This window comes from Phyllostomus discolor, chromosome 13 (assembly GCF_004126475.2).
Source record: "Phyllostomus discolor isolate MPI-MPIP mPhyDis1 chromosome 13, mPhyDis1.pri.v3, whole genome shotgun sequence".
In the NCBI taxonomy this organism is placed as follows: domain Eukaryota; kingdom Metazoa; phylum Chordata; class Mammalia; order Chiroptera; family Phyllostomidae; genus Phyllostomus; species Phyllostomus discolor.
In genome coordinates this window covers 10,954,395-10,967,282 of record NC_040915.2, presented here as the reverse complement: position 1 = coordinate 10,967,282, position 12,888 = coordinate 10,954,395, and the positions used below count along the sequence as shown (strand labels likewise).

At 46.0% G+C, this 12,888-nt stretch overlaps 1 protein-coding gene across 5 annotated transcripts in view; it reads left to right on the top strand.

The window, feature by feature from the left end:
• KLHL3 (kelch like family member 3) overlaps positions 1–12,888 on the top strand; it is a 117,939-nt gene that overhangs the window by 43,836 nt on the left and 61,215 nt on the right. For all 5 annotated transcript variants that reach the window (XM_028528422.1, XM_028528424.2, XM_028528423.2 and 2 more), the window contains one exon: positions 8,528–8,690. In XM_028528422.1, coding sequence (XP_028384223.1) covers positions 8,528–8,690 — 163 coding nt within the window. The remainder of the gene's footprint in view (positions 1–8,527; positions 8,691–12,888) is intronic.

Here is a 12,888-nt window from a genome sequence, read left to right as displayed (position 1 = left end):
GATTCCAAAGAGGTTAGGTGATTTGCCCTGGGTGGCAAGGTCAGTAGGTGGGTGGATGACCTTCAGACTCATGCCTGCCTGACCGCATCACCATGCTCTTCGCCACTAGGCCACAAGACCTCAGAATGAGCTTGGGCCCCAGAGCAGAATCCAAGAAAGAGTGCGGGCCCCACACAAACCCTTGGTGAAGGAAGAACTAAAAGCTGGGATGGCTCTACTTCTCCCTGGTCATCATCTCATCTCAAGGATTTTGAGCTTTGGATTGTAAGGATTATTTGGATTGTTAAAAATGTTTTCCTGTTTCAACACTAGTCAACTGAATGCATCTGGGCACAGGGAGGTGCCAAGTAAAAGGCCCGAATCTCAGCAGGGGTGTGTGCCTATGCACTGATTGTCTTGTGCTTTTTCTTCTTTTCGCTGCCCTGCCCTCATCCTCAGTCATCTGGAGCCTTGGAAAGTGGAGTCAGTGAAGCTGCTGCTTCACCCAAAGGCTCATGTCTTTACTGTGAGGGCGTGAGGCTCAGCAGCAGGCCTCAGGCAGGGAGGTGGTTGAAGGTGTGGCCCCGTCTCTAGCCCTTCGAATCACCAGGCTAAACAGAGACACAGGATACACTATTTTTTGTCATTGAGGATCTTACTCTTTATATAAGTGCTGGCAATTTCAAGTGATATAGAAGTTTTTGGTTTTTTGTTTGTTTTTTAAAGTACAAGTCCTCCTTATTTATTGTGAGGCAGATGCCTCTCACATGGCCAAAATACCTACTACCCTAACCCAGACACACCCCCTTTTCCAGGACTGAGGTATTTGAGAGGCCGAATTGGTGAACATTTATTCATTCATTTCAGCCCAAATGTTTGAGTGCCTGCTGTACACCACGTGCTTTGTTGGACAGTGCACCTGTAACAGTGAGCAGTGGTGATTCCCCCACCTGTTCTCATATAGTTTGCGGTTTAGGGGTGAAGACAGATGCTCATCAAATAAGCTCACACATAGTGTTCATGCCCGAATTGTGGTGAAGTCTTTTGAAGGAAAAGAACATGGCAAACAATGAGAGAGGATATAAAGGGGACTCAGTTTAGATAGGACTCAGAAGGGCTCTTTCAGGAGATAAGGTGTAACCTGAGGCCTGGAAATGAGTGGGAGGTAGTTTGGTGGCAAAGGGTACTCATAAGTGGGGGAGGGGTTAGGGTGCAGGCAAGCAGAGGGGCTGAGGCACACTGCATTTGGGCCTGCAGAGCCCTGCCCCCACGATAGAGCTGGCCTTTGTCTCTGGGCACTGGACAGACTCTTGCATTGTACAGTGATCTGGCCTGATTCTCTCCCCACCTTATTAAAATGAGGTGTATTTTATACACAGCAAAATGCAAAGCTATTCCATTTCGTTTCTGATCTTTATCATTCAGGATGGAGTGGGCAATGCAATGGTTACATCCTAGGTCTAGCAGCAGAATTTAAATAGCTGAATGACTTTTGATTAGTATGTGCAAATAATTTAGTATAAAATGAGTATAGGACAAATATCTAAAATTTTTTAAAATGGATGGTGGCCATATCAAATTATCATCACATTTAAACTCATTTAGGTACTTAATATAAATATTGGGATTTACAAAATGCACGAGCTTACATTCTTTGCAACTCTAGTGAGAAATGCTAGTTAGATGACAACCTAAAAATGTTCAAGGGGTAAATAATTTTTGAAACCCTTACATTAGGGTATATTAGTAACTAATTAATCAAATAGCATGGTAGGCAGAAGACGGGCCCCCAAAGATGTCCACGTCCCAACCCCTGGAATCTGTTAGGTTAAGTGTCAAAGAGAATTTAATGTTGCAGATAGAATTAATGCTGCTAGTCAGTAGAACATGCTGTGGGGAGACTACCTTGGAGTATCTAGGTGGGCCCAATGCAATAGCAAGTGCTCTCTAAAGTGGGAGAGGTAGAATAGAAGAACCAGAGAGATGTGACTGGATAAGAACTCAACCAGATGTTTCTGGCTTTGAAGATGGCAGGGGCGGCACAAGCCAAGGAATGTAGGGGGGCTCTAGAGGCTTGGAAAGCAAGAAAACATTCTCCATTAGAGCTTTCAGAAGGAGCAGCAGCCCTGCTGACACCTTGCTTTAGCCTAGTGAGGCCCGATTGGGACTTTTGCCTTAAGAGACCTTTAGGAAAATAAATTTGTATTGTTTTAAGCCACCAATAAAAAAGATAAAAAGCAAACCCAAATAACAGTACTTGCAGGGGAGGTTGTAGAATTGTTATGATTGAAACCAACTTTTTCCCTCCCTTTTCATGATGTATTTATTTAATAACTTCTTTTGGTAAAGTACAAAGTGTTTACAAACTAGCAATTAAAGCTGTTTCACTCTGCATCCTTTAACTTGGCTAGGTATTTATGTTTGCAACTTTGGTCTAGCCCAGTAGTGGTCTCTATAACACCGTTATCTTAAGGGAGGTAGCAGCAGACCGACTAGAGGACTTTGGGGGAACTGACTTCACTCTTGCTTTTTAAAAAGCTACTTTGTAGGGATGGGAGCCCAGCGCGGGAGTGAAGGTGTGCAGGTTCAGAGGACATACGGGAATAGAGATGAGGCAGGAATTGAGAATGAATGGAGAACCGGGTCTGAGGCTCAGCTTCACCATTCATCTGCAGCATACTCTTACTCTAGCCCTTTCCCACTGTAGGGTATTAGTTTCCCGTCTGTGCAGTGAGGGCATGAGACTTAGTGACCTCTGGCTGGAGAAGACTCAGCTAGCCCCTGGTTTGTTTTTCCTTCCTCCTATCAGAGCCTCTCCAATGTCCATACTGACATCCTGCCTTAAGGATCAGTTTTCTCATCTGTAAAACAGGAATCAAAATAGCACCCATATTACTAGGTGGTCATGAGTGAAACTGTCTGCCTTCAAATCACGACTCTGCTATTTTCTAGATGTGCCTCAGTGTTTTCATCTGTAATCTGTGCATAATAGAAGCACTTAACCACATAGGGTTAGTGTGAGAATTAGCTGACTTACTTTAGGTAGGGCACTTAGAGGAATGCTGCCCCGTGCCAGCAGATAATTTGGGCCCAGAGAGCACTTGAACATGGAAGCCCTTTCACCAAGGAGCACATGGTCTGAAGCTGGGGACAGACGGCTGAGCATGGGTGCCCAATGTAGGGCATAGGGGAATGTAGGGCAATGTAGTGTCATAGGGGACAGCATGGAGATACCCAGGAAGCCAGGAGTGGTCATCACCACCGGGATGAGGGTGGTCAGAGTGGGCCTCACTGAAGAAGTGTTGTTTGAGCCAGATCTTGAAGGAAGACTGAGGGGTCAGGCCTGCCTCTTCTGCCCACCTGTGTCATCACTGGTGTGTGTGCCCCCTGATGGATGTGCCGTGTTCACCTCTGTGTGTCAGGTGGGAGGGGCCGGTGTGTGCAAGGGCTCTACTAGGAAGCACAATGTGGAACCTTCCGGGAACTGAGCACTGTTTGGAATCATCAAGGTGTACTATTTTCTATTTTCTTCCTCATTTTAAACTGTGGTTTAGTCAGGGGTGACCTTGGGGAAAAACAAACAAAAAAGGCTTCTTTTTCTTGCTGTTACATATCTTCTGAGGCAGTTGCTCACAAGCTGTCTATGGCATCAGTATTTGAAGGTTTGGTTCACTGAGAAGGTGAGCATGGCGGCACTGGGGCTCTCCTGAAAGCCTTAGGAAGAAAGGGCAAAGGTTTGGGGCTTGGTCAAATGGCTGGGAGAGCTATGTCCCCACAGCTAATCTCTTCCTGCCACACAGACCTTGGAGACACTGAGTTGACCTTCTGGGTTGACCCACAGTCACATGGGTCGTAAGGGGTAGAGTTGGGATTTCAGTCCAGCTCTTTCTGACTCACTGTACTCTGTTGATGTGGTGAACTTGAGTTTCTTGTTGAATGAATGATCAGAATCTTGATTTCGGTTGATAATTATTAATAATAAAAACCAATTTAACTGAGCACTCCCTATGAATCAAGTACTATGTTAACTGCTTTAAATGTATTATTTTATTTGATTGTTATAACAAGTCTTTAAGGCAGTACCATTATTGTCTTCATTTTACTGTTGAGGCAGAGACACAAAGAGGTTAAGTAATTTGCTTTTAGTCACACAGCTGGTACATGGAGAAGTCAAAATCCAAGCAAGATTGTCAATCACAGTGTTATTCTGCTCACTCTCTTGTTCACCTATACACATCTCCCCTTTCCTCCCCCTAACTCATGCTCCCTCTCACCCCTCCCCTTCCCTTTTCATCTTTTTCTCAACAGATTATTGATTTAACACTGTTTCTGCGCCAGGTCTCGTGCCTGGTGCTGGCAGAGACAGACCCACGGTGTGCTGGGGCCAAGGCCTTGGGCAGCCCTGTTTCTGTGCCACCTGGCCTCTGGCTGGTGCCCTCCCTTTGTGCATGGCCCTGCCTCCCTGAAATTCCAGGAGTAGGTGCTTTCTGAGGCAGGGCATTTCCTTTTGTTTTTGTTAAAGGAAATAAACTCTGTGACGGGATATCCTCTGCTGTGTTTTCATATTATCCGGGGAAGAGAAAAAACAAAACGGGGCCTGCACATGAAAAATGGAGGCGAGGCCGTTTGCAAGCTGGAGGGGAGCCTGTAACCTCTCTGCCGAGGGTCACTCCAGGGCCTGTTTTCCCAGAACCATAATAATGAGGTGGAGGGAGGCAAGCTAAAAGCTTTGACTTAGGGTCATCTTCCAGCCTTGCCATGACTCCAGCCAAGTGCCCCTTCTCTGGTCTCAGCCTCCCCATCCAGGGACCAGCACTGCTCTAGTGATTCCATCAGTCTTGCTGCAAGGCTGAGGACCCAGCCTTGGTCTTGTATTCAGAATCTTGTTACTGCTGCCACTTGAAGCCAGGTAAGAGAAGAGGAAGTCCTCTGAGACTCGTGATGCGGGAGAGGTGAGGACAGCCCCTCAGGGACCTGTGTGCTCTTTTCTTTCACAACCTCTGGGGATTTGTGCTTGTGCTCATGAGTAGCCCCCAGAACCCCACTGGCCTGGGCCCAGTTTATTCCTGAGAGTCAGAGTTTAAGCAGTGATATATCTCCCAGCCTCCAAACCTTCCCCCTCAGCATTCTGACTTCCTTTACTTTCCTTCACGCCTTCCTGTATGAAGCAAATAGTGGGAAGAAAAGGGCCTTTGACTCATAGCTAATCGCAGTGTAAGATCAAAGAGAGGGAAGGAGCAATTAGAGAAACCACCAGCCCCATTTATTTTAGGAAGTGAGCTTGGGAACGCTTTTGGGCAGGAGAGGACCCAAACAGGATGGGGGCGGGGGTGGTATGGAAAGGTGGAAAACCTTATAATTTTTGCCTACTAAGTGGGTTTTGTGAACGGTAGGGAAGTTGGAAGCTATCTGGGTAGCTCTATCCAGGGAGATTTTAAAAACTGAAAATTTTAACCTAAGGAATGTGTTCAGGAAATGTTTATTATTTTACTCTCTTGGCTAGTTGTCATAAACTAGGGAATTTAAGCACCAAATTGTGCTGCTGCCCTTGTGGTGAAGAAGAGGGCAAGGGCGAAAGGGTGCATGTCCCTGGGACGATCTCATCTTGGTTTGGCGGGAATACAGCCTGGGTTGGACTGGACTCTCAGAAATCCTCGTTCTTTGGATTAAAGGGCTGCCGTCCCATTCCTACCTCTGGTCATGCCTGACCCTTTTGGGGCTTGCCACACCACTGAGTAGGGTTACATTTGATTACTCCTCTCCACCAGGGCTGCTTAGGGTCCCTGGTTAGAAGTTCCTCCTCCCTAGGGTGAAAAACTGACCCTGGGACATAGGACTTTTGGTCCTAAAACTGGTAAAGTCTCAGCAAACCTGGATGGTTGGCCAACCTGTGGCTCTAACTATAGGGTTTGTAGCTACTGCTGGCAAGGGGATGGCATGGAGGTCATTTGCGAGTTTGGAACAGAGCTTTCCATTCCTGGTATGTATTCAGCAAGAGTTGTTAATGGTTTTCCCTTTAACTTGCAGGCAGAGACTAATCTGGTCCTGGAATCTGTTTGGCTAGGCTGAGCAAGCTCAGAGCTTAATTGAGTTTCTCAGTTTATGACTGCTCAGTGGGGCAGTGGCTGCCTAGTGAGAGTGGAGCTTAAGTGGTCAGATTTGGACCCTGGCTGTGTTCACTTATGATCACAGGAGCAGGTGATTTTTTTTATCTTTCTCCTTTTCTGGAATGAATCGGGGTTTGGAAAATACCAAGGACACAATGCTAATTTACTGTTGTCCTGCTGGGGACACAGGAGAGTGGAAGGGAGAGGGTGAAGGAAAGGAAGAGGAGCATGTTTTCTAGAACTCAGCCATTATGAAAGGGAAGTTTAATAGGCTTGTAGTTAGAAGAGCTTTTCTCACCGAGAGGAAGCATTTAGCTTGGGAGTAGGCCTACTGGGAGTGGAGGTTCTAGGTGGTTTCTGCATGTGGGCAGGGTGAGACAGGGTGTTCCACGGTCCCAGTGTTAGCATTGAAAGTCTTGTGTCCTTGGAAACCCCTTGATCCTCAGCAAACCTGGACGACTGGTTACCCTAGTGAAGGGACAAGGCCCAAGAATGGGCAGCGTGGCAGAGTTTTTGGCCTGAGCACATGCTGGAGAGGTGAGCCAGAGTTGATGCTCAGAACTGTTTTAGGAGATGGTCAGGGTCCAGAATTTAAATTACTGGGGGAAAAAAAACCTTTCAGTGCCCCGAGTCAAGAAAATTAATGCATCTGTAGCCTTGTCCGCCTGGGCATGCCCATGTGGATGGGAACAGCTGGAATTGGGCTGGCCCAGACACTCTGAGAGCCAGGGGGGCAGCCCAGAGCAAGGCCCAGGGCACGGCATTGTTTGGGGGTGAAATGGATGCTGTGGACTCTGTGCTAAGCAGCCTCAAACCAAACTATTTATTTATTTTTTCTAAATTTCTGTTTTGAAGAAACAGAAACATTCACACTTTTTGCCTGCTCCACAGGGTGGGGGTAAGGGGAGGCAGAGCTGGGGTCAAGTAGACTCTGGCCGTCTCTACCCGGCAGTGCAGGAAAGGCCTAGGGAACTTGACAGGGGTTGGCAGTCTCAGCACCCCTCTGGCCTGCTGGAGCCAGTCCTCCCTGGACTCTAGGAAAAACACGTGCAAACACACCTGAGCAGGACATTCTTCTGTCTTCTGGAAAATAATACAAATACTCACGTGTCCTGTGACCTTTTAAAAGGAAACTCAGCTCTCCTTCCTCTGAGATTCTGCGTAAAGACGTTCTCTTTAGCTGTCGGATGGGAGAGTGAAGTGTGTTTATCTGAGTCCCGAAGGATTTGGGAGTGACTCTTGTTCCAGTAGATTATAAGCTCCATTAGAGTGGGGGTCTGGTTTGCTGTGCTTACCACTGAGTCTGAGAGTCTAGATCAGGGCTTGGCCCACAGACATTCAGTAATTAAGTGGTGAACCAGCTAAGGAACAGTTCAGTGAGTACTTTTCTGTGTGAAGACAGTATGTTAATGGCTGTAGGGCAATGATTCTCAAACTTGGCTGTACATTAGAAGTACCTAGGGAGCTGTAGAAGCGTCTCACTGTCCAGGTCACACCCCATTCCTCTTCAGTTAGAATCTTTGGGGGTTATACCCAGGCATCAGTATTTTAAAAATTATCTAGGTGATTTTAATGTGTAGCCGAGTAGAAGAATCAGTCTATTTTAATCTGTTTGGGATGCCATAACAAAATACCACAGATTGGATGGTTTAAACAACAGACATTTACTGTATCACAGTTTTGGAAGTCGGAAGTCCAAGATCAAGTTCCCAGCTGGTTCAGTTTCTGGTGAGACCCTTTTCCTGGCTTGCAGAAGATCTCCCTCTTGTGTCCTCACATTATAGAGGGAGGGAGGGAGGGGGGAAGAGAGAGAGAGAGAGAGAGAGAGAGAGAGAGAGAGAGAGAGAGAGAGAGAGAGAGAGAGAGAAGGAACACACTGGTATCTCTTTTTCTTATAAGGCACCTTGAGGCCCCACTCTTATGATTTCATTAACCATTGTTACTTCTTCACAGGCTCTGTCTCCAGATATAGTCACATTGGGGGTTGGGACCTCAACATACAAATTGTGGGGGGTGGGGCACAAACATTCAGTTCATAAGGGCCTTGATAATCAAAGTGCAGTTCATGAACTAGCAGCTGCAGCTTCACCTGGGTGCTGGTTAGAAATGCAGGCTCTCAGGTCCCACTCTAGACCTATTGAATAGTTACCAGCATTTTAATAACAGAGTCCCCAGGGAATTCATACAGACATTGGCGATCAGGAAGCACTGCTGTGGGCTCTACAGAAACAGAGAATAGGCTGGTGCTTAAGAGTCCATGAGGTGGAGAGTAGTGGGAAATATGGCTTGGGCCAGATCAGGAGGTTTGGATTGACTTGGGCAGGCAGTGGAGAGCATGCAGGGATCTTGAGCATGGGAGTGGTATGATTAGAACAGTGCTTCAGGGAGATGAGCCTCTGTTGGAGGGATCTGGTGTCTCAGAATGTCACCTTCTCCCCCAGGTGCTGCTCCCAGCAGCCAGCTTGCTGCAGCTCATGGATGTTCGGCAGAACTGCTGTGACTTCCTTCAGTCTCAGCTGCATCCCACCAATTGCCTGGGCATTCGGGCATTTGCAGACGTGCACACCTGCACTGACCTTCTGCAGCAGGCCAACGCTTATGCAGGTAATGGGGAGCTGGGCTGCCGTACCTCCTCCAAGCATGGGGATTTCATAACCTGGTCTGCCGTGGACTCCTCAAAGATTGTGAGACGGGCACTCTGCTGTTAAGTAGTTACATCTTAGGGAGCTAAGACACAGGTGGAAAGATCGTTAGCAATAGAAGAGTTCAACTCATTGCCAAGTATAATATGATTAATTGTCACATGGATGATACAGACATTAATTTTAATGAGAGAAGAGAAAGGAGATCTGAGAAAACTTCATGGGGGAAGAGTAATTTGACCTAGTTTTGAAATAAATTTCTATTTTGATCAAAGTGTTCTTTAAACAGGATTTTAACCATCAAATTCTACTGCAAGGCTTATAATGATAAGCAGGAGTCCCCTGCTCTGCCTTTCCACACCAAGTCTTGCTCTCTAGAGCCGCTCACTGAACTGTATACGAATTAAAATGCAGGCTCTGACTCAGCTAAAACCTGTTTCATCCATTTATCTCCATTTATCTAAATATTGATGATATGTTTATACCACTGTTTTTGGAATAATTAATTTTAGATATTATATGTTGACTTCTCACAGAAGAATAAGACTTAACTTTTATATTTTATAGACTTTCCCCTCATACATACATCCTTCCCCTCTCTTTATTCCTCTAATATTATTTCTACAACTGAGCTGTTCTATGTTATAATTACAGTTTTTGAATCTGAAAACTTTTGTTTTAAATCAGAAAGGCAGTAGTAATTGCCTTTTTCTTTTGCATAGTGAGTTACTACCACTAATTTTTGTTAGGTAGAATTGAACAGTCCTTCTTAATATGTCAGATAATCTGTTCATTTTATTTTATTTTTCTTAGAGACATTCTCCCTGTTAGAATTTGTCATCCTGTTATTTTAAGATCCTGTTATTTTTACTAGGGCTTTGGGAAGGAGTAGAGATGAACATGAATGTTCAGTCCACCATACTTAGGTGGAAAGAAGTCTTCACTGATATTTATTTCAACTTGAAGACAAAGATCATCAGTGGCCAACAAAATGGATCTAGTCATTTTAATTGATAGGTTCAGTAGTGGACATCTCCCTCCCTTGCAATAAATCATCTCGCCCTTCCCCTGCCTAAACAAACGTCATCTGTATTCTGTCTGTGTCCCCTGTACAGCCCGTGTCTGGAACTAGCTGAGGGCCTGCTGGCTGCCCACCTGCCAGCTCCCTGTGCTGTGTTAGCTCTTGGCCCACAAGGCAACAATCACTTACTGTGTTTCTTGACGTCCTTTTGTTCTCTGATCAAGACTCTGACCCCAAGAACCTACACACACTCTCATTTCTCCTCGCAGTCTGTATCTGCAGCACAAGTGGGGCCAGTTGTTAAGATGATCTTGATGATGATGACTTTTGTGAAGGACATTCCCCAGATGCCCAGTTCTGAATTCTGTGGATTCTTCCTGGCTCTGAACTTTGACTCTCCTATTCCTCTGCTGTTGCTCCTGTGCCCTCCATTCTCTACATATTCCCTCCACTTTTCTGCTTTTCCTCAGGGAGTCTTTTTCTCTCTCTAGAGAGGGCTCCCCAGCCCAGTCTTAGAAGAGGGCACTTTCTTGAGGGATGTGCTCAGGCTTTGCATTAGCAGCAGCCAAGAACTTGGCTAAAGCCCAGGTCAGCACATGAACATCTGCTGGTGCAGTGACAAAGGAAGAGTGCTTAGATGCCAGGAATTCTCTGGCTCCCTTCCTTGTGTCCCTCCCCAGCCCTCTCCTTGTACACAGTGTGTGCATGGATGTGTGTGCACACAGCACACATCCATCCCATCCTATTGTAGTTGGCTGACACCATCATCCGAGGGTTGGGAGTGTGCTGAACCCCCACCTCTAACAGAGGCTCCCAGGTGCTTCTGGCCTGGCTTTTGCCCACTTTCAAAATCTGTGTTTTCTCCCTTGGTCCTTTTCAAGACCCTATGGTGAGACCCACCTGCAGGACTGTGAGGAGGATGTTCTTGGGAGCACATCGCTGTGGTGGTGCTCCCTGGTCCTGATGCTGTTGCAGTGATCAGGATCTGCCAGCACTGTGGGTGTGTGCACGCACATGTATGTATGTGGAAATCATGATGAACTGTTTGTAGCTAGTATTTACTGAGCCCTCACTTCGGGTCACGTCCTATGCTGAGCATTTTATGTATGCCTTCTCATTTAATGCACACAGCAGCTAAGGAAACTAAGGTACAGAGAGGTGAAGTAATTTGTTGGTGTCACACAGCTGGTAAAGACAGAGGTGGGATTCAAACCCAGACAGTGCTGACTCCAGAGACAGTGATTGTTACTACTACACTCTGTGGCTTCCAGGCCCGATTTGGACTTAAGGCAGCCCTGTGAATCGGTAATTGAGGAATGTTGGTGGCTAGAGTTGGCACTTTCCATGGGAAGTGTGAGCCTGGAAGCCTGGGCCACCTAGTCAGATGCTAACAACCAGACAGGGTAGACAGACGACCAGCTGTCTCTGCTAGACACAGGCTGTTGAGTCATCTCGGTGTGGGGAAGTGAGGTGTGGATGTCTTCTCTTCCCCGCATATGTGAGCCCTCCTATTTTCCCCAGCTCGGTCAGTGCAACTTCAGGCTGAGAGCCTCTTCCCTGTCATACAGGCCTCTGTGGAGCCTGTGATCATCTTCTGGTCACAGCTTTCTTTGCAGCCTGCAGCAGGGAAATCATGGGAATACAGAGGTTGATAAGTCCATGATGAAAAGACATTAGAAGAAGCAGTGTGAAGGTAAATTGTACAGTGTTTAGAGAGGGAAACAGAAAATGATTATCTTTGCTTCTTCCTCCTGTGGTTGGTTTATATCCACCCATTGATGTGGGCCTGCTTTGTTTTTTGGTCTTGCACTTCCTGACTTGAGATGGAATCTGGCACTTTCTGCCATTGCCGCCTCTTGAGACAGAGCTGCTGCCTCATCCCATTTGTAAATGTGGTGGTGTGGGCACCCACTAGGGGCACATTAAAGAGGCAGTGTCGGCCCCTGTGGTCACAGGCTTCTCTGGCCCCATGACTCACATTAGGGTGTGTTTTAAACCAACCAAGCACAAGGAGATCCTCCAGATCAGAACTAGGAGTCAGACCAGCCAACACTGGAGCTGAGTGACTGGGAGGCTTGTTTTCCCCTCTTTATGATGGGTTAATACCTCCTGCCCTATTTCAGGGATGGTTTGGGGATCAGGCAGCACAGAGAGGAGAGCCTCCATCAGAGTAAGCACCACTCAAGGCCGTGCTCTGGAGCCTCCCTGCCAGGCTCACTATCCATAGTAAGAGAGCCTCCAAGCTGGGTCTTGGTAGGGAGATGGTGCTCCTTGGGTCATCACCACTGCTGTTGCTATGGACAGCATGCACTTTTGGGGAGGAGGCCATTTCCAGAGCTTCTGATTTTGCTTTCTCTGTATCCAGATACACAAGCAGGTATATCCTGCTCTTCCACCTTGCTTAGTGTCTGGCTGCCTGGCCTCTGTCTTCACTTGTCTGTGGCCCCCAGCTTTGCCTTTGAATTCTGTTTTTTTTCCTTCTCCAAGACAAACTTTCTTTTGCTGTAATAATTATTATTGCTATTGTTAGTGCTATCTTAATACAAAATCACCTGTAATTATTACCCCTTGGTGAATAGTTTTCCCAATGTTTTTCATTGCATGTTTTCCAGTTTTAAAAAACTAGTGGTATATTCTGAATATCCTCCCATGTTAGCAGATACATTGCTATACTGTTTAAAACTTTAGAGAACGTATTCAACTTAAACCCATGGTGCAAAAATTCAAATAGTACATAAAGGTATAAATGCCAAGTCAATCTTCTCTTAGGCTCTCTCTCTGAGGGGAGCAGGGGGACTTAACTAGTGTATCCTTTATAATGTATATTATGTTCTTTAACTTAGCCAAATAGAAACATTCTGTAATCACTGTACTTTTTCTTGAGTTCTTTCCAGACCCTGTGTATGCCTATATATTATTCTTTTTATCTGTTGTATCATATGGATGAACTATCATTTATTTAACCCCAGCCCTTGATTAATGGGCATTACTGTTCTGTTTTTCCTTTTATAGAAAATGTTGAGGGAGACTCTTTCTACATAATATTCTAAAGCACACTTGTTAGTATGTAAGTAACGTAAGATGTACCTGTAGGATACCATTTAGTAGCATAAAGTAGCTCAAAGAGAGTATGCATTAA